The sequence below is a fragment of the Cnephaeus nilssonii genome, assembly GCF_951640355.1.
Source record: "Cnephaeus nilssonii genome assembly, chromosome: 4".
NCBI lineage: Eukaryota > Metazoa > Chordata > Mammalia > Chiroptera > Vespertilionidae > Cnephaeus > Cnephaeus nilssonii.
The window spans coordinates 58127431-58149690 of NC_137075.1; the positions used below are offsets into that span (position 1 = coordinate 58127431).

At 41.7% G+C, this 22260-nt stretch overlaps 1 protein-coding gene across 1 annotated transcript in view; it reads left to right on the plus strand.

Moving 5' to 3' along the window:
- Positions 1 to 22260, plus strand: part of MYZAP (myocardial zonula adherens protein) — a 92029-nt gene that overhangs the window by 66518 nt on the left and 3251 nt on the right. Inside the window, exons 11-12 of the mRNA XM_079768054.1 lie at positions 4686 to 4769; positions 16037 to 16137. Of these exons, the coding sequence (XP_079624180.1) occupies positions 4686 to 4769; positions 16037 to 16137 (185 nt within the window). The remainder of the gene's footprint in view (positions 1 to 4685; positions 4770 to 16036; positions 16138 to 22260) is intronic.

Consider the following 22260-nt stretch of genomic DNA (forward strand, 5'->3'; position numbering starts at 1 on the left):
TGCCCTATGAAAAGAGCCATTCCTTCAAGATGTCCTGTGTCTTTTTGCTCAGGAATGGTATTTAGAGACCACAATCAGCATATATTATGTGTTTATTGTTATTGTTTCTAAGTTTTCTCCATGGAAAAAGTTAGGAAATGCATATTTAATAAAAGGAAATAAAAGATTATGAGTTCCTACTGATATTTTTATTTCAAATTTAATAAAACTTTTTACTTCTTTGATTTCATACTTGTATTTCTTTCTATTACACTAAAAATCTTGATTCCAAATATAAAATACTAGTTGCCTGATGCACGAAATTTGTGCAAGGGGCTCAGCCCTCGCAGCCCCGGCTTTGTCTGGAAGGTCGTCTGGACAGTCATTCTGCTGTTCAGTCAAACTAGCATATTAGCTCTTTATTATATAGCTCTTTATTATATAGGATGTTTAACAATATATTAGTTTAAAAATAACAATATTGATATTACTACTAACAATTTTCCTAGTGAATGAGAGGGTTTTTTTTTTTTTTTGCAATTCTGTTTATCTTTACAATACATTTCACTAAAAAATATAATCAAATTACCTTGTTAAAATGCTTGAATTAATTATTTTCACCCATTTACTGTACAGTTAAGATCCTTTATTTCAGTTTGTTTTCAAGTTTTAAGATTTACTGATTTTGTCCATTTTGGTTTAGTTTTATTTTTTGAATCTGTAAAATATGCTTTCAAAATTAAACCTATGTAATATAGTTTTATCAGAAAAGTCTTTCTTCTGTTCTGTGTCCTCTAATTTTCTCCCCTTCCCTATGGTAACTATTTTTTAATTCAGATTTGTTTTTATCTTTGCAGTATTTTTTTTTTTGCAAATATGTATGCATTCATATGTCCTCACCTATTTTACACCAATGCTAGCAGACCATGTATTCCTTATAATACACCAGATCAATGTTTTAGAGATCTTCATTTTTCTTGAAGGTTAGACATCCAGTGCTAAGATGCACCATGGTTTATTATTTTTAATTTAATAAATATTTATTGTTCAGATTATTACAATTGTTCCTCTTTTTTCCCCCCATAGCTCCCCTCCACCCAGTTCCCACCCCACCCTCTGACCTTACTTCCCCACCCCCCCCCGCGTCCTCATCCATAGGTGTACGATTTTTGTCCAGTCTCTTCCCACACCCCCCACACCGCTTTCCCCCCGAGAATTGTCAGTCCACTCCCTTTCTATGCCCCTGATTCTGTTCCATTCACCAGTTTATTCTGTTCATCAGATTTTTTATTCACTTGATTTTTAGATTCACTTGTTGATAGACATGTATTTGTTGTTCATAATTTTTATCTTTACCTTTTTCTTCTTCTTCCTCTTCTTAAAGAATACCTTTCAGCATTTCATATAATACTGGTTTGGCAGTGATGAACTCCTTTAGCTTTTTCTTATCTGTGAAGCTCTTTATCTGACCTTCAATTCTGAATGATAGCTTTGCTGGGTAGAGTAAACTTGGTTGTAGGTTCTTGCTATTCATCACTTTGAATATTTCTTGCCACTCCCATCTGGCCTGCATAGTTTCTGTTGAGAAATCAGCTGACAATTGTATGGGTGCTCCCTTGCAGGTAATTAACTTTTTTTCTCTTGCTGCTTTTAAGATTCTCTCTTTATCTTTTGCTCTTGGCATTTTAATTATGATGTGTCTTGGTGTGGTCCTCTTTGGATTCCTTTTGTTTGGGGTTCTGTGTGCTTCCTGGACTTGTAAGTCTATTTCTTTCACCAGGTGGGGGAAGTTTTTGGTCATTATTTCTTCAAATAGGTTTTCAATATCTTGCTCTCTCTCTCCTTCTGGCACCCCCATAATTAGGATATTGGTATGCTTGAGGTTGTCCCAGAGGCTCCTTACACTATCTTCAAATTTTTGGATTCTTTTTGCTTTTTGCTTTTCCGGTTGAGTGTTTTTGCTTCTTTGTATTTCAAATCTTTAACTTGCTTCTTGCATTCCTCTAGTCTGCTGTTAGGTCTCTGTATAATAGTTTTTATTTCAGTCAGTGTATGTTTAATTTCTAGTTGGTCCTTTTTCATATCCTTGAGGGTCTCACTAAATTTATTGGCCTTTTCTAGGAAATTCTTGAAAAACCTTAGAACCGTGGTTTTGAACTCTATATCCAGTTGTTTGCTTGCCTCCATTTCTTTCATTTGTGATCTGTTTCTTTGTCTCTGCATTTTCGCTGCTTCCCTGCGTTGGTAGAGTAGCTTTGTGCGGTAGGTGTCCTATAGGGTCCAGTGGCTCAGCCTCCCCAGTTACCTGAGGTGGATACTCTTGGTGCACCCCTTTGTGGACTGTGTTTACAGCCTTGTTGTAGTTAAGTCTTGATTGTTGTTGGTATCACTGGGAGGAATTGACCTCCAGGCCAATTGGCTGTGAGGATCAGCTGTGTCTACGCTGGGAGAACTTCTGTGCTGGAGACACCTGTATGAGACAAGACTTGCAAAATTGCAAAAGCCTCTGTGCTCAGCTTGGATGGGTCGGAGTCTCAGGGCAGAGCAGACAACCTTGGCTTCCCGTCAGCCCTGCCCTATGAGGCCCCTGGGTCTCAGTGTCCCTTGGTAATCGCTGCAAGCACCTCTGAGAGAAAGCCACCCTCGAGTTTTGCCCGCTGCCAGACAGTCCAGTTTCTCCCCAAATGAGTCTGGGTTCCCAGAAACTCACCCGAAACTGGAGTTCAGCACAGTTGGGAGCTTCCGTCTCTCTCTTGCTTTAGAAAGCCAGCTGCGCACTCAGCTGCCCGTGCACTCAGCAGTCAGTCCTCTATGCGTGCACGCACCTCCGGACCTCTGCTTTCCGCAGCTCCCCTGAGTCTCAGTATGCTTTCTCTTTTCCTGACAGTCCAGATTCCCCCCGAATGAGTCTGGTTTCCCAGAGTCTCGCCCGGGACTGGAGTTCAGTGCAGTCGGGAGCTTTCATCTCCCTCCCAGTTTAGAAAGCCAGCCGCGCACTCATCTGCCTGTGCACTCAGCCGCCCGTCCTCTCCATGTGCGCGTCTCCATACCTCAGCCTTTTGCAGCTCCTCTGAGTCTCAATGTGCTTTCCTCTTTCCTTCTAGTTGTAGAATTTCCACTCAGCCAGCTTTCCTGTGTTTCTGGATGGTGTCCGTTTTGTCTTTTAGTTGTAGTTTTGATATTGTTGTGCGAGGCAGCAGTTTAGGTGTTTACCTATGCCGCCATCTTAGTTTCTCTCTGCACCATGGTTTATTTAACCAGCCACTGAATGATAGAGTTTTGTTTTCTAAAAAAACAAATCCTGTTTAAGTCATTTCATATTTTGGCCAATATGTCTTCAATATCTATTTTTAGAAGTGGAATTGCTGCCCTGGCTGGTGTGTTCCATGGTTAGAGTGTTGGCCCGCACACCAAAGGGTCACAGGTTCAATTCTGGTCAAGGGCACATACCTGGGTTGCAAGTTTGATCCCAGGCCCCTGTCTGGGTATGTGTGGGAGGCAACCAATCCATGTGTTTCTCTCACATCGATGTTTCTCTCTCTCTCTCTCTCTCTCTCTCTCTCTCTCTCTTTCTCTTTCTCTTTCTCCCCCTCCCTTCCTTTCCCCTCCTTCTCTCCCTTTCACTCTCTCTAAAAAAATCAATGGAAAAAATATCCTTGGTGAGGATTAACAAAGAAAGAAAGAAAGAAAGAAAGAAAGGAAGGAAGGGAAGGGAAGGGAAGGGAAGGGAAGGGAAGGGAAGGGGAAAGGGGAAGGGAAGGGAAGGGAAGGGAAGGGAAGGGAAGGGAAGGGAAGGGAAGGGAAGGGAAGGGAAGGGAGGAAGAAAGAAAGAAAGAAATCGAATTGTTGAGTCAAAGGGTAGATGCAATTATATTTTTGAATTTTTTATAGGAATTGTGTCATTTTGCATTGAGAGGGATTTTAAAAACGATTTTGCAAATGTTCAAATTTAATATACAAGATTGTTTGAAAATTAGTGCAGTCTTCAAAATCATGAGTTACTTAATGAACCTACATGCTATTCCCACTAGTTTCTGAGACACGGCCTGGTACACAGTACCCTGGTTCATGCTTTAGGGCATCTGTGGTTTGTCTGTGGAGACATGATATGTGAAAGAAGAGCAAAGAGGAGTCCAAGAGAGAATATCAGTATTAAAAAGCAAAGGTGAAAGCCCAGCTCAAGCCTGTCTCTTAGGGAGCCTTCCCTGCTCACCCCAGGCCGCAGGAGTCCCCAGTCCTCTGAGCTTCACTAGCGGTTTGAGTGGCAGTTACCCTTTCCCCAGATCAAAAATTTTGACACCTGGTTGAGCAAATATGAAGCACTAACAGGAATAACAGAGCTGCATGTTTGATATGCCGGGTACCTCATATATTTAAACTGAAGAGTTCATGTAGAGTTGAATCTGCATTTCCCGAAGCATGTTCTGTGGGATGGTAATAAGGGTTACACAGCAAAATCAGTGTGACTAGGTTAGGTTACACACACCTAATGACATGGGACTCCAAAATCATGTCTGATGTCCCTGGCTTACCTGGGCGCAGAATTCCCTTTACACGGAACTTCTCATGTTCATACTGTTCCATGGAACACGCAGAACCAATGTGTAGGTCTTGTTTAAATGAAAACCAAAAGCATTTCTTCCATTGGGTTAACTTGTACAATTCTGTATTTTTTACTAACAATCTTCAATTTGTTTTCTTTCCAGATTGAATCATTAAAGAAAAAGGTGCAACAGAAGCAGCTCTTAATATTGCAGCTTTTAGAAAAGATATCTTTCTTAGAAGGAGAGGTAAGAAGCTGTTTCTTTAAGCTGGTGTGTCTTCCCTACCATTACATTTTATGTTGCTGAGCCTACCATCGACACTTAATTAAAAATATGGCTACTTCCTGGCCTTATAAAATGGATTGAAGGTTAACTGCCAGCACTGAAAATGAGCTTCTGACAGCTAGTTTTTCTTTGCCACTTGGCTCTCCTCAGCCCCGCCTGCCGCTCACCTCTGATGTAGGCTCTCATTTTTCTTGTTCAAGAATTTCCTTAGCAAGCCTGATAAGCTTTTGATTAATACTGATCATTTCCCATGCTTGTATAGTGCTTCATAATTTGCAAAGTATTTTCGCATACATTCCTCACACGATTCTCTCCGCAGCTCTAAGCAAGGTAAGAGCAGGATTGTTATCTTTGTATTAACCAATGTTTATTTTTTTTAAAACATCTTTTTATTGATTTCAGAGAGGAAGGGATAGGGAGAGAGAGATAGAAAAATCAATGATGAGAGAGAATCATTGATTGGCTGCCTCCTGCACACCCCCTATTGGGGATCAAGCCCGCAACCCAGGCATGTGCCCTTGACTGGAATCGAACCCAGGACCCTTCAGTCTGTAGGCTGACGCTCTATCCACTGAGCCAAATCGGCTAGGGCTTAACCAGTTTTTAAAGAGGAGGCACAGGGAAGGCAGGTGCTTCGCTCAGGATCACCCAGCTCAGTAATGCCAGGGCCAGGTGGAGAGATGGGCTCTTAATCCAATGTTCTTCTAGGAAACTAAGTCAACACATTTTAGCGGTGACTTAATTTCACCTGCAACTTTAAAGCTATTTAGTATTCTTGACTTTCTGGCTTGAAAGTCATTTTGGAGTTTTATATAAGTTCCAGAGAAGGAAATTATTGAGTTGGAAAAAAAAAAAATTGAGGGCTTAGGTATTAACTGGAGGAGAAGCCAAAATCTATTTGCTCTGAAGGGTACGTATTAAGAGCTTGGCATTGAGCCTCTTCCTTCTGAACCTCCATGAATCTCGCCTTGTCTGACTCTTCATTATAGTCTTTCCCTTGGGGACAGTCCAGGAGAGAAGGATGAAGTAAGGGGCCAGGAAAGAAGAGGCGTTTATTAAGCACCTCGTACTCATTGGGCACTGTTAATGACTTTCTATATCCTCTGTATAACATTGACGTTCAGTGGGATCAGACTTCTGCTTCCTATTGGCTGGGTGATGCTGGGGAAAGTTTCTTATAAAATGCGAATGTTAACTGCATCTACGTGTGTGTGTGTGTGTGTGACTGTGCAGCGAGATGCATAGAGTGTGCCTGGCAGGTACTGAGCACTTGTTAACCTGTAACTTGTTCGTGTTGTTCTCTCTTTATTGAGAGGATGCCCAGTGAGTTAGATTATTCTCCCCCATTTTATAGAAGTGGAAATTGAGGTGTAGGTGCATGAAGGAACATGCCCAATGTGGCGGAAGAGATGGGTAAGCCTGGATTCAAAGCCTGAGCTCTTAACCAGTATGTTTGTCGGGATGGCGAGCTGGGACTTCATTTACTCTGTTTTGGAGGGACTGCCTACAAAAGTCATAACCAGCAGTCCCTTAGTGCCCATGGGGTCCTAGTAGCAGATTCGAGGCCCAAGAATCTCAGTGTCCTGACAGCTGCGTCAATAGATACTTGCCCCGTGCCATTCCTGTCTCCTTCTCCGCAGTCACTGAGTCCAGCTCCAGCCCTGTGAATGGGCATTTCTGTTGTGAAGACTGCCCTCTGAAATTAGGGCTCCTGTGAGGGGAATCACACCGTGCCCAGTGAGAGTCAGAGAGTGAGTGTCGCAGTGGAAGCTCATGGGTCTAGAGAGAGGGTGGTTACAGGAGAGAAGAGAGAGATGCAGATAGGAGAGACAGTGCCCAGCAGCCCTGGCTGGGCTACTCAAGCCAGCTATCCTCCTGGAGGTTATGAAGTGTCCTTGGGGATACTGTGCATGGAGAGGGCCACACACACATTTGTGTTCTGTTTAATGCTTGATTTCTTCAACGCATCTCCTTTCCTAATTTGGATTGTCTGGACCCTGAGATGTGGATGTCAGCTCACCAGTTTCTTTGGGAGGTGATCCCAGGAAGCCCCAGTGGGGGAGTGGGGCAGTGAGACAGGGAGGGGCCTAAAGCCAGTCCTGGGGGCCGTATTGAGGAGGTACTACTGTGGGGTCTCCAGGAGATGTGCCCCTGGCTCTGCATTATCCTTCCCCAAAGTTCAGGAAGCTGGGCCTTTATCCACTCACTCCCGCCAGCCACTGGTTGAGGCCTGCGCCTGGGGGGTGGAGGGGAAGGGTTGTGGCAGCTCTGGCCTGGGCAGAGAGGATGGGACTCTGGAGGCCCGAGGAAGCCGCAGGTAAAGCGTCCCAGTGGTGTGTCAGGAAATGGGGAGTGTCCAGAGGATACCGATGGGGCTGGCAGTGACTGCTGTGTGTATCTAATAAGCAAGACTGTGAGAACCAGTGTTTCTCGAGCATTTAAAGACTGGTTATAAATTGAATAGATGAAATTTCCCTTAACCTACCATATTTTCCGGCGTATAAGACGACTGGGCGTATAAGATGACCCCCAACTTTTCCAGTTAAAATATAGAGTTTGGGATATACCCACCCTATAAGATGACACCCGGCGTATAAGACAACCCCCGACTTTTGAGATTTTCCTGGGTTAAAAAGTCATCTTATACGCCGGAAAATACGGTACTTAAATCCCACTACAAAGTTAGTATGGCTAATTCCTTTGGACCACTTCAAACATCCCCCGTAAACAGTAGACAAAACGTGTACGTAATAAGTTAATGACAAAACTGAATAATACATTTACATTCTAACCTATTCTAAAATTTTAAATATTACTAGTTTATTTCTTCAATGTTTCTGTTCTTGCTTTTTCTCGCTTGTAAAGGTGATTGTTTTACTTATTTCTGTGTTTTCTTAGACTTAACATCATTTGGGCACTTTCCAGACAGGAGCAGTGACCTCTCAGATCCAAAGGAGAATAGAATCCTTTTCTGAATAGCTAAGGAGAGAGGATGTGGGTGCGTACACACCACTGGGATGCTTTACCTGCTGATTCTTAGGTCACAGGACTAGGTGGCTTCAGGGTGATTCACACTCAGGATCCATTGTCATGGTGATGCATTGACCTGGTCATCAGCATTATTGGAAATGAATACATTCCTTACTACTATTCCACCATACGTAGTTGGACCATGTAGAGATTTCATCTCCTGGGACATGAGAGAGTGAGTCTGAGTACTTGGTTTTCCTCTCTTGGCTATGTGACTAGTTGAGCGTGTTACAGACACACTGCTGACTGTTGCTTCCTTGCTCATTGTGTGCGACCACTAATGCCATGGAATTGCTGCCCCTTTCTACCTGGTTGTATGACTACCAAGGTCAACCAGTCTTTCCATGGGCTCTGATATGCTGGGATGACCTGACTTACAATTAATTCCTTTTGTTATTCTTTCCTCCTTAACATAGACATTTTATAAGCACACATATAATGAATACTCTGTAAAAGAAACTATACCACCTTAACTTAGTTTTAAAAATCTATGCAAATTGTCACATCTTATTCACCCTCCTTTTTTTTTTTATTAAAACTGTATTTTTGTACACTTTATATTAACTTTCCTTTTGAGTTACATTATGAACACAGGACATTTCTCAGACTCTTGTTTCCATAATAATTATTTCCTCCTCCGCCTCCTTGTTTTGTTGCTCAAATTGCCTCCACTCAGCTGGGGAGAGTTCTCCTACCTTAACTGCCTTGCCCAGGTGCAGGGTTCCTGATGACCTTGGAGTCGTTCTTGCTGCACAGGAACAACACAGTGTTCCAGACCCATCCTCGTTTCTGTCCTGTCCCAGGGTGGGACACTGGCTTGTCTCCAAGCAGCTCTGCTTCATTTTAGTGGAGAACTACATTGAAGAATAACTATCTGGCAATTTTTTTAGTCACAGGATTAGGGAAAATGCGTATCTTTTTAAGATCACGAGGTCACACCAATGTTCTCCAAATTTATCTAATTACATTGCTCTACAATACAGGGTTCTGTTGGGCACTAAGAATGTCTATTATGTTGATCTATTCTAATACCAGTAATTTTTATACTGTGACTTTTCACCCCATGCTTTAAACCATAATTTTGCTAAGGGTGGTGTTTCAGATCTCTTTGAAAAGTTTTGGTAAACAAATTTGGTAAGTTCCTATATTCTGTCTTATTAATAAAGTAGCTACTTTCTTTTAAGGGCCCAATGGCAGACACTGGAGTCAGACTGCCTAAGTTCAAATCTCAACTCTGCCACTTACTGCTCATGTGATCTTGAGCAAATTACTTAACTGCTCTGTGCCTTGGTTTGCTCATCTATAAATGGAAGTCCTCTCTTGGTATGGCATCCTCTCCACAGAGTTGTTACAGAGATTAAATTAGTTAATACTAAATGATTAGAAAAGTATATGTGTTTATTATTTCTTTGGTTATCTAGGTGTCATTGATATATATTTCTTCCTCCTCCTCTTCCTCTCTTCTTCCCCCTTCTTCTTTTAAATAGAGAAATATGGATAATTTTGGTCCCTGAAGTCATCATTTGTACTTACTGACGCTTATGCAATTCCCACCCCAACCAGATCCCCCCAAATTTGTCTAGCCTAGCCCCACTAGACTGCATTTTCATCAACTCATTCAAATCTTCCTGATACAAAAATATGCCCATTCTTTTTTCCAAACAAATTTTTATTTGCTCACCTCTTGAATAAGAAATATCCCATTTCCTACTTTTGATATAGAAGATATTCTCAAAATAAAATTCCAAGCATACATCTTCATTAAGTTGGTAAGCTTTCTGAAATTCTGCATAAATCCCATTTTATATATTTTTTTTTCTGCTGGAAATCCTACATGTACAGCTGCATTTAAAAGTCAGAGGGAAGGATTCAAATGTCTTGGTTTGGTCCATCCTGCATTTAATGTGTACTGTGTGGTCCATAAACCTCTCCACATGTCTGTTGTGCATTCCTGGGACTCATTAACTTCCCCGTGTACTAGTGGGGCAGCAGCCCCAGGCATCAGGGCTCCATGCACGCACTTTATTGGACACACATTCTTGTTTAGTGTGTGTGCTACAGCCTCGCTGCTTGTTTCCCGGGCCTGAGAGAGCCGAGGGAGGTGGTGGCTGCCATGCATTTGTGACATAATTTCCAAAAGACTGCCAAAAGGTGCCATACCAGGTCTTTTCTTCCTGGAAGACACCCAGCCTCCAGAGCCACTGGAGGGTATGCATTTCACATCTAAACACAAGGTGGTGGTATTTGAAAGCAGGAAAACCCTGGAACTTGATTCCGGATCCTAGAAGCAACCTCTTAAGCGCACAGGCCAGGCGGTAGGCAGTCTGAGCTGCTCTTGTCGGTCCAGTTTAGTCGTATTCTGCAAGACGGGGAGCAGCTGCAGGCAGTCTGTGTTTTCCTGTATTGGGCCCTGTCCATTTTATTTTTAAGTAGTTCTTAAATTTGTCCCTCTACAACTTGCCTTGTACTACCCAGGTTCAGGCTCTCCCCATCTTTTCTTTTTCCCTTGTCAATGTTAATATATATTAATTTATGTAAATAAACTGCACCTATTTAAAGTACATAATGATGGATGTTAACTAGACTTACTATGGGGATCATTTAGCAATATATACAAAGATCGAATCATTATGTTGTATATCTGGAACTAATATGCTATATGTCATTATACTTTACTACAAAAATGAAGTGTATAATGCGATGGGTTTTGACAGTCATATATACCTGTGAAACCACCACCACAATCAAGAAAGAGAACATTCCCATCACTCCCCAGCCAGCTACTCTGTTTCCCTTGTCAATCTTTCTTGCTAGGCAATCACTTTTTTTTTTTCCCCAAGGAGAGGACACTTTTGTCACTCTGACCTGTTGGCATTTTATGTAAGTGGAATCATATGGTATGTACTCTTTTGTGTCTGGCTTCTTTCACTCAGCATAATGATTTCAGATGTATTGCAGGGTGGTAGTCCATTGTATGAACATAGCACAATGTATTTATCCATTCACTTGTTGATAAACATCTGAGTTGTTTCCAGTTGGGCTATTTTGAATAAAGCTGCTATGAACATTACTGTACAAATCATTATGTGGACATGTTTTTTTTCTCCTGTGTAAATTCCTAGGTCAAATAACTGCGTTGTAGATGTAGGTTTAACTTTAAAGAAACTGTCAAACAGGTTGGTAAAGGGGTTGTAATATTTTATATTCCCACCAGCAGTTGGAGGGCTCCAGTTTCTGCACACCTGACTGAGTATTGTCAGTCTTTTTAATTTAGCCATTTTAGAGAGTATGTGGTGGTATCTCAGTGATTTTTATTTGCATTTTGTGGTTACTAGGGATGCTGAGCATCTTTTAAAATGCTTATTGGCCATTTATATATCTATTTTTTAGGTGTCTGTTTAAACCTTTTGCCCATTATTTTATTGAGTCTTTAATTTTCTTATTATTGTACTAGAGGCCCAGTGCACAAAATTCGTGCATGGGGGGGAGGGGTGGGAAGTGTCCCTCAGGCCAGCCTGCACCCTCTCCAATCTGGGACCCCTCGAGGGATGTCCGACTGCCCGTTTAGGCCCACCAGGATCGGGCCTAAACGGGCAGTCGGACATCCCTCTCACAATCCAGGACTGCTGGCTCCCAACTGCTCGCCTGTCTGCCTTCCTGATTGCCCCTAACTGCTTCTGCCTGCCAGCCTGATCACCCCCTAACCACTCCCCTGCCAGCCTGATTGATGCCTAACTGCTCCCCTGCCAGCGTATTTGCCCCTAACTGCCCTCCCCTTTAGGCCTGGTCACCCCTAACTGCCCTCTCCTGCAGGCCTGGTCCCCCCCAACTGCTCTCCCCTGCGGGCCTGGGTCCCACCCAACTGCCCTTCCCTGCAGGCCTGGTCACCCCCAACTTCCCTCCTCTGCTGGCCTGGTCACTCCTAACTGCCCTCCCCTGCAGGCTTGATTGCCCCCAACTGCCCTCCCTTGCAGGCCTGGTCCCTCCCAACTGCCCTCCCCTGCTGGCCATCTTGTGGTGGCCATCTTGTGTCCACATGGGGGCAGGATCTTTGACCACATGGGGGCAGCCATATTGTGTGTTGAAGTGATGGTCAATCTGCATATTACTCTTTTATTAGATAGGATAGAGGCCTGGTGCATGGGTGGGGGCCAGCTGGTTTGCCCTGAAGGGTATCCCAGATCAGGGTGGGGGTTCCCTTGGGGTGTGAGGCGGCCGGGGTGAAGGGCCTGTGGTGGTTTGCAGGCCAGCCACGCCCCCCGGCGACCCAAGCAGAGGCCCTGGTATCTGGAATTTATTTACCTTCTACAATTGAAACTTTGTAGCCTGGAGCGGAGGCCTAGGCCAGCCAGGGCTGCAGAAGCTTTGCTTCCTCCATTGCCAGGAGAAACCCAAGCCTCCCGCTCTTTCCAGCTCAGTGACTGCTGCCATTTCTGTTTGGATTTGTTTACCTTCTATAATTGAAACTTTGTAGCCTTGAGTGGAGGCTTAGGCCTGCAATGGCACGCAGAAAGCTTGGCTTCCTTTGTTACCGGGGAAACCCAAGCCTCCCTCCTGTTCTCTGTGGCTGTAGCCATCTTGGTTGGGTTTATTTGCATATTTGCTCCTGATTGGCTGGTGGGCGTGGCTTGTGGGCATGGCTTGTGGATGTAGCGGAGTTAGGGTAAATTTGCATATTACTCTTTTATTAGGTAGGATTAGGCGTACTTTGTATACTCTGGATTCCAGCTCTTTGTCAGATAAATGTATTGTGAACATTTTCTCTCATTCCATTTGCTTTATCACTTTCTGGATATATTTTGAAGGTATTTTTGTTTAGGTTTTTATTTTTTATAAAGTTCAATTTATCTTTTTTTTCTTCTATGCCTTATGATTTTTGCATTCTATGAAATCTTTAGATTTTCTCCTATGATTTCTTCTAAAAATTTCATAGTTTTTGCTTTTTAATTTAGATCTGTGATCCTTTTGGAGTTCATTTTTGTGTTTTGTATGAAAGGATTGATGATTTCCCCCCACCTAGATACCCACCTGTTTCCTTTCAGTATCTCTTTAATTCTTGATACTGATAATCTGTGCCACCCTCCTTCCCTGCCCTCCCCCTCCTCTTCTTTGGTCAGTCTAGCTATTGGGTTACCAGCTTTGTTGATTCTTATTAAAAAAAATTAAAATGGCTTTTAGTTTTATTTTCTTTATTGTCTGTTTTCTATTTTATTGAGTTTTGCTCTGACATTCATTATTCCCTCCCTTCTAATTATTTTGGTATTACTTTGCTTTTCATTTTCTAGCTTCTTGAGGTGGACCTTAGGTCATTGGTTATAGACCTCTCTTCTTTTTTAATGTAAGCCTTTAACGTTATCACTGTCCCACGAAGCTCTGCTTCAGCTACCATCCCACAAGCTTCGATATGATGCATTTTCATTATCATCCAGTTCAAAATAAGTCCTAATTTTCTCTGAGAGTCTTCTGTGATCTATGCATTATTCAGAAGTGTGTTGTTTAACTTCCAAATAGTTGAGGTGTGTGTGTGTGTGTGTGTGTGTGTGTGTGTGTGTGTGTTTTGTTTTGTTTTAGATATCTTACAGTTTTTTATTTCTAATTTAATCATTATGGTCAGAGAACATGCTTTGTATGGTTTTAATTCTTTTAAATTTATTGAGACTTGTTTTATGACTCAACATATGGTTTCTCTCGGTTAAATATTGTGAAAAGAGTGTATCCTGCTGTTTTTGTGTGTGTTCTATAAATATCAATTAGATTTAGGTGGTTAATAATATTGCTTAGATTATTTATATTTTCCTGATTTTTGACATAATTGTCCTATCAGTTGCTGAGAGGGGTTCTGAAATGTGTAACTATGTTTTTAGACCCTCCATTTCTTTCTTTAATCTGTTATTTTTGATAGCATGTATTTTAAAGCTCTATTAATAGGTACATACACATTTTTTATTGTTATGTCTTGGTGATGAATTAACCTGTTCATTATTATGAAATGTTGGTAACTACCTTTGTAAATATTCTTTGTCTTGAAGTCTACTTTATCTGATATCAATATAGCCAGTCCTGCCCTCTTATGTTTAGCATTTGCATGGTATATATTTTTCATCCACTTATTTTCAACTGAACTATACCTCTGTATTTAAAGTGCATCTCTTATAGACAATATGAAGTTGGGTCTTGCTTTTTTATACATTCTAATAGTCTCTGTCTTTTCATTGGAGTATATAGTTCATTGATATTTAATTATTCTGATATTGTTGGATTTAGGTCTACCATTTTATTATTTGTTTTTTATTCCCTTTGTTTTTGTTTGTTTTGCTTCCCATTTTCTTTTAATGATTTCAGTATTTTTTAGAATTCCATTTCAATTTATCAACTGGAATTTGCTGTGTGTCTTTTCTCTAATAGTGATTGCTCTAGGTATTAAAATATACATCATTAAGGGTTCCCAATCCACTTAGAGGTAATATTGTACCACTTCATGTGAAATGTAGAAATTTTGCAATGATATAGGTCCATTTACCCCTCTCCCTGCTGTTACAATTATTGTATGTATTGAATCTATATACATTATAAACTCACAATATATTGTTGTAATTTTTGTTTTAAAAATCATATGTATTTTAAAGAGATTAAGAGAAAATATAATGCAACCATAAAATGTTTATAATAGGAAATGCTTATATAAATGAAAATAACAAAGTACAAAAGTATTTATAATATAATCTATTTACGTATGAGAGAACAGGGAAGAACGGATGTGGGGGGGGGAGGGGGGGAGGGGGGGGAAGGAGGAGGGCAGGGGAGCCAGAGAGAATGTTGATGTGCCCCTGGCAGGGAGCCAGCAGGGGTCTCTCATACTGAGTGTCAGGGGATAGATTCGGAGCCTGCAGGTCTGTCATGGCTTGTCAGCTGCTAGGGAATCTGGATTGAATTCCCTTCCTTTACACTTCCCATTTATTAGAAAAAATTCATGGCTCTTTACACCCTCCAGGAGTTTGTATTTGAGCACCCATTCAGAGCGGGCGCTTCTGAGCTGTAACCCACATTCTTCCTCTCCAACAAACGAGCCTCTGTTTCCATAGAACTTTGAGACGTTTATGTGCTATCTAGTACCTTAGGAAAGAGCCTCAGCTTCCGCTCCAACTTAAAGAGAAGACAAATGCGGAAACTTTTTTTTTCTAGTTCTGCAAATAATATGTAAAGGCATTTATACATTTTTTATTCAATAAATATGTATTGTGCATCTCTTACATGCCATGCTCTGAGGATATAACCAGTAAGATATGGTCATTGCCACGTGAAAATTTAGTCTAGCATTATAGAAAATAAGTAGAACTTTTAAGTACACATCTAAAAATTTCAATATACAGAGATAACCACTGTTAACCGCTTTCTGAATTTTTTGTGTAAGTTTTTGCCCATTAGATTTTAGGCACCATCATTTCATCTGTTTTCATTCCAATATCCTTAACTTTTTTTGCTCCTTTGTCCTTCATTTTCCCCATGGGGCAGATTTCCAATTCCCGAGCATGTGATCATCAACCTACGTAATGTTTGGCCTTGCCTTGAAAAAAAATAATTAGAATGCTAATTTCAATCCCAAAGAGCTTGTTCTATTTTATATGTTTGAGATTCTGAATTTTCCACACCTATGAAATACTAATTATTAAGTTATAGAGGTATTTCTCATTAAATTAAATTAATAGAGTTACTCATTTTATAGTTTAATAAGGGAGTATTAAAAGCCGAACTTACCTTATTTATAATTGTAAAAATGCACTAAATATATAAATTCCCATCAATAAGTTAAATAAATAATGTACATCTATACAATGGAATGCTATGAATGCATTAAAAGAGTTTGTTGTTATAAAAAGAAAACTAATAAATGTGGAAAGGTATTCACAACAAATTGTTAAGTGAAAAACAGATTTAATATGTAGATCAGGATATTTTGTTTGTTTCCATTTATGTAAAATTGGATACATATGTATGTACATGCACAGAAAGCTACCTGTAAGAATCCAATCTATGTATTTCTTCAATTTCTGCTGTGTAAGAGATGCTTGATTAATACATTGTGATAAATGTCCATGTCATGGGGGAAAATCTGATAATACATGTAAATTATATCATGTATATTTGTGGGGGAACATATTTGCTTTACTAAAAATACTTTTTTTCTCCCGCATCTCTAGAATAATGAATTACAAAGCAAGTTGGATTACTTAATAGAAACCCAGCCCAAGACTGAAGTGGAAACCAGAGAGGTTGGAGTGGGCTGTGATCTTGTACCCAGGTATTTAGGAATTTCCTGTTTTTCTGACTCAAATTCTTCTTTGACTTAAAAAAATACTTTCTTGAGCTGTTATGATGAGAATTGCATTCTTTCTATCAAAAATATTTCTTCAAAGATAAGTGGTGACTGCTGAAGCATCTGAGTGGTTTCTGTGGGAGTTGCAGGGGGCAGAGGGGGTGGGACATTGTTCAGGGGGAGGGGAAGTAAAGGAGAGATCTGGGAAGCCACTTCAGGGAGAGATTGAGTGCCACTATCAGTGAGTGCATTTCTCCCTTCTTCCTTTCTCCCTCCCTCCCCCTCCCCTCCCTCTCTCCCTCCCCCTCCCTCCCCTCCCCTCCCTCACTCCCTCCCTCACTCCCTCCTTCCCTTTCCTTCCTTCCTTCCTTCCTTCCTTCCTTCCTTCCTTCCTTCCTTCCTTCCTTCCTTCCTTCCTTCCTTCCTTCCTTCCTTCCTTCCTTCCACAGACATTGTGCCAGACAGTTATGACATGGCGAAGAATGAGATTTAGTTCCTGTCCCAGAGTGCAGCCTGAAAAGGGAGACAGATATTTGGTAGTGACTTACAACAGTGTGAGAGGGACCTGTGAAGGAGGGAGAGTCTAAATCTTGAACAAAATTCATCTGTGCCCCAGCACCATAACAGAGTATTGTCAACACTGAATCAGATTCATAAATAAATGATGTGCTTCAGTCATGAGCAGATAAACCATAACAATAGCCTGTTGCATTCAGTTGCATTTCTGCACTAGAGGACTGACACATTCAATGTTCAGCTCCACACGCCCATGCCTAGGTCTCGTCCTAGTAAGATTAGAGCCTGGGAACCTGTAACGAACCCACCGTCTCTAGGTGCTCACAACTGTGCTTGGCCCAAAGAGGACATAAAACAAGCTGATAAGAAGGATGCTGATGACATGTGGCTTGTGACTTTGGTCACCAAGGTCACATTGTTCTCATTTACATTGCTTGTTTTCTGGTAAAAGCAAGGCAAATTTCATCACTCCAATATGATTAATAGAAAACGTTTTTAAAAAAGAAAGACAAAAGGGGGAGAAGAATATGTAAATAGACCCCAGGTCTCATCCATGTGGGGTACAGAGTACATAATAAAAGTGTAGCCAAAAAGCACCCTGGCCAGGTAGCTCAGTTGGTTAGACCAACATCTCCATCTGCCAAGGTTTCGGGTTCCATCCCTGGTCAAGGCACATATAAGAATCAACCAGTGGATACATAAACAAATGGAACAACAACGTCATGTCACTCTCTTTCTCTCTCTCTCTCTCTCTCTCTCTCTCTCTCTCTCTCTCTCTCTCTCTCTCAAGTCAATAAATTAAGAAAAAATTTTTAAAAAGGAATGATTGATCATATTCAGGAACTCCTTTTGAAATATAAATAGTTAGGCTATTTCCCTCCTTTTCATTTTTTAAGAACCAAGTGACTTAGTCCACTCTAATTGCCCACATAATAAATCTTGTTGGGCTAGGACAGGTCCAAAACCATGTCTGAAACCAATCAGTTGTTTGTTTTCTAATTCCCACATTTTGGCTTAAAACATGGTTTTCAATTTGTACGCCGGAGGGTAGCCCGAGGCAAACTTTTATGGCGAAGTCCTGAGACCACAACGCGGTTTTCATAATGGAAGTGCTGACAGACCTTTAACTTACGGCCACGGTGAACTTGGAAGCCACTTCAGTATCTGAAAGCAGCTTTTCCATAAATGTAGCATTTGGCCTCCCCCAGGATCCATCTTAGCACTTTAACTACCTGGGTCAATCAGCAGAGGAAATGAAAACTACGTATCCACATTTCCGAAAAGGCAGAATAATATTTCATTCGTTTCCTCACAAGTATTTATTAAGTGCCTACTATGTGACAGGCACCTTGCCAGCCAGGGTGGTGAGGACCACGAGGTCTTTAGAGATAATTCGGGGCAGTCGTTTTCCACCTGTGCTTCTTGGAACCGCCACACTCTGTGCTAGGGCTTTGGGGCGAGGACATTAGCCAGGAGCTGGCTTGTGGGGACCCCCTCCCCACCACCACCATCACCAAAAGAAAACAAATTGAGAAGAACTCGGCTTTTAGTGTGCTTTATAGTTGGATTCCAAGTAAGATTTTGTTTGAATAAAGAGTTCTATGATCAAACACATTGGAAGCCCCTGTTCTAGCTTAATCCCCATGTTTTATAGACACTAAAACTGAGGCCCAGAGAGATAACGTGATGACTGGAAGCCACACAGCCAGGATTAGAACCAGGCTTTCTGAGTCCTGGTGTGGTACATTTGTGGTTTTAAAATAATAAATAGAGTCACTAAATTGTGTTGTGTACGTTCCAACAAAATTCCTGGTTCTTATTTGGACTTCAGACTTGCGTCTAACCAATACAAGATTCATGGTGTTTTCCAGAATATTTTACTAACAGGCTCCTCCACAGTGTTTTAGATCAACAGAAGTACTGAGTTCTGCCTCAGGGATGTACAGGGTTTGGTTCCTACTCCCTATTCTTCTCCCACAAAGGACTTGGCAGTGTGGGCCCGCTGGGGACCTCGGGCTGCAGGTGTGCCCTGCCCAGCCAGCTGTCAGTTGAGCACTGCACTGCCTTGGGCAAGTTACGTAATCTCTCTTAAGCCTCAGTGATTTCCACCTTAAAATGGGAATGAAGATGGCAATATCAGATCTCAGAGGGTTGCTAAAAGGATTACATGAAAACATGTGTATAAAGTGTTTAGCATGGTAACTAGACCTAAATTAAGCACTTCCTAAATGATAGCTATTATTACTATTAAACCAAGTAAAATCTCTGACTTTACATGTAAGACATTTATCAAATATAAATGAATTTGTGTGTTCTAAGACAATGTATCCAACTTAATTCTTATTGGTGGTTATTAATGATCTTGTTAAATGTATTAATAGCTTATTCAAGTGTGTAGTGCTTTAGTATTCATTGAGCTCCTCAGTTAAACCACCAGTGGTCTGAAACCCTCTAGACAGGCCCAGTGGTTGAAGAGGCTCTGTTAGCTGAGACATCAGAGTGGCCCCAGTGTGTCCCAGACCCCAGCACAAAATCTCACTGTAGAGTAGCCCTACAACTCATTTCTCTTTACACCTGCAAGGGCTATAGCTGTGCTATGGCTAATAGCATCTGTCTATTAGAGCTGTTCTATATTTATGTACTGCTGAAAAGAATTGAAATCAGCCTTTTCCTTACTTACAGAGCCATCAATCCCCTTTTATCATCCCCCCACTTCCCCTCTACACACACATTTCCCCCATCACTGCAAACACTGGATAGCCTACTGACAGGGATGCTAGGGTGCCATCCCCTGGTCTAGCATTTATTTCATGACTGAATGAATGAAAGAAATACACCAAGTGGGGTCTTAGGCAGCTGATCTGTATTATATTATGATCCTATATAATAAAGAGCTAATATGCTAATTAGACCGAACAGCAGAACAACCGTCCGGACGACCTTCCGGACGAAGCTGGGGCTGCGAGGGCCAGGCCCCTTGCAGGAATTTTGTGCATCAGGCCTCTAGTTTATTTAATTAAGGACTTGGAAAAACATTTCTTGCTTATATTTTACCTCTTTGTTATTATTATCTCTCTCCCCCCAACTAGAATGTAAGCTTCATGAGGGCAGGGATTTTCATCCATTACACTAACTGCAGTCTCTCTGGGACCCACTTAGACTAGTACTTCACACATAATAGGCACGTATATCTGTTGATTGGAGCCATCCCTCTCTAGCATTTGATAGTTCTTCTTAGCAGAAGAATGTCTGCTTCTTACCCTTGGAGGACTTTCCTCTCTTGGTTCTCTCCTACCTCCCTGGCCTGTCCGTCATGTTTTTTGATGGATCCTCTTTTTCCTCTAAGATCTCACTGTAGGAACTCATGGTTCTAGCTTGGTTACAGTAGTTCCTACAAAGATGACATCCAGTCTCCTGGCTTTACCCTGTGGCTGAGCCATGAAGTAGTTGAATCTCTCTGTCTTGCATACAAGTCTTCATTTCCTGCTGCTTGCAGGACGCTCCCAGCTCATGTCTGCTTGATCTTCATACCCCAGGATCCATCACGGAGCCAGTCAGTCTCTCTATCAAAGTCAGTTTCTCTTAGTGGTGGTTGAATACTTGCTGGAAGTTAAATCTGGGTTTAGGTCCTGGATCTGCCTCCTCTTTCTACATCCACAGCTGTGCAAGCCAGTTTTCTCACCTAGAATAGCAAGATAGTAATTCCCTCAGAAGCTTGCTGAGATGAGTAAGAGAGAGACATAGGGTCCCCAGTGCAGTGACCACATTTGCTTATTTTCTTTTGCTGCCACTGCTTTCCCAGTTACCTAAGCTCAATGTACTGCAGTCACCTTTGAGACACGATTGTTTGCTCCTAGACTCACTCACTCATACAGTGCTTGTCTTTTTCCTTCATGACTTGCTTCATATCTTCCTTTTCCCACTGCCTGAGGTTAGTTAGTGTCATGTCTAATCTCTCAACCTCCAGGCTCTTCTCTTCAAATCCTTCCCCTCCTTCATCTAATCTCTGCTACACAAATTCCTGGACAGCAAGGATCTCTTAATGGAGCAAGGAGAAGGGGAAGAAGCGAGAAGGTACTCAGTGTGATTTCAGGGGCTTTTAAACTCTAATTTTTAAAATAAAAGATTGAACCAGTTTATTTGAAAGGTTTGATGTATGCTAATTAAAGCCATGGAGAGCAATTTCAGGTCAGCTAACCTTAGTTCACAGAGAAAAGTGAAAACAAAAATAACAAAAGAAAAGAGGCCTCTTAATCCTGCCCCAAGTAAAACCTGGTTTCCAGCAAACTCATAAATTATGTCTTAATAGGTACAATTTAATGAAAAATATTCCCTGTGGTCATAAGTGCCGAGCACACAGTAAGCACTTTAAAATGCCCACATTTTCAAATTTCTGTTGCAGAGACCAGAACACAAAGTAGCTTTTGTCAAAACTTTAGTTGCTGATTCTGCTATCATTCCCCCAGGGGAATTTCCTCTTTATGGATTTATAATGGTTAACAATAACCTTAATGTGTTAAAGAAAATGGTTAAATTTCAGTTATATGGTTGAAAAATTATTTGTGTTCTTAAATCTTATTGTTTCCTAGTGATCAACTGAATAAAATACCTCACTCTCCTGGGTTGGGCTGTATGAGCCTGTTTTTGAAACCCGGAAGGTCCACCTTTATAAATATTTCTGCACTTTATGGCTTTTAGGATATTGTCACCGGAGACCATTTCTGTTTTAAGGAATTTTCACAGTGGTTGGCAAAAATTGCCATCTGGCTTCTGCCCCTGGCACTCCACGAACCTGCCTGGTGAGGTCACTGCGGACCCCTGGGTTGCCAGATCCTGTGGCTTCCTCAGTGTGGCAGGTGACACTCTGAGCATCCTTCTCAGTATCCTTCGTCCTCTGGTTCCCTCTGTCACCTGCATGTGGAGTGAGGGCTCTGTGCCTGGCCTGAGTGAGCTTCTGGGGCCATGAAGATGAGTGAGATGCAGTTTTCACCCTTCAAGAACTGACACCCAGCAGAGGAGACAAATGCATGGACCAGAGGGTGCAATGGGGGTGCTCCCAGTGGTGGGTCAGAAGCCTGTGTGACAGGCCTTTTCAGGGTGTTACGGTGAGAGTAAGGCGGAGGACTTGGAAAGGTCATATTGAATCAATTGGGAAGAGACATATGAAGTTTAAAATCCACCCACCCCCCAAGGCCCCAAGCTTCTAATAGACTTCATTAAGAAACTGTCTCCCTACTACTCTTTAGTTGAAAATCACTGCAAGGCAATGGGAGGTGTTAGTGTTGGGAAAGTTTAGCAGAAGTGAACCTTTGGGAAGCAGGAAATTGAGCAGCGCTGCTCAAGGGAACTGTGAACTGAACGGATGAAGAAAGGATCATTTCTATCACTGGTGGGGGGAGCCGGGGAAATTGTCATATGGGAGGTGCTGCCTGGTTTGAGTCTTGAAATACAGGCAGGAATTCATCAGATCGATCTGATTAGGGAAGCACTCAAGGTGGAGGGGACAGCATGAGGTTGCAGAGAGGTGGGCCGCAGTGCAGTGAATGGTGAGAATTGTGTGTTGGTTTGCAAGGCCAGCCAGGAGATAAAACA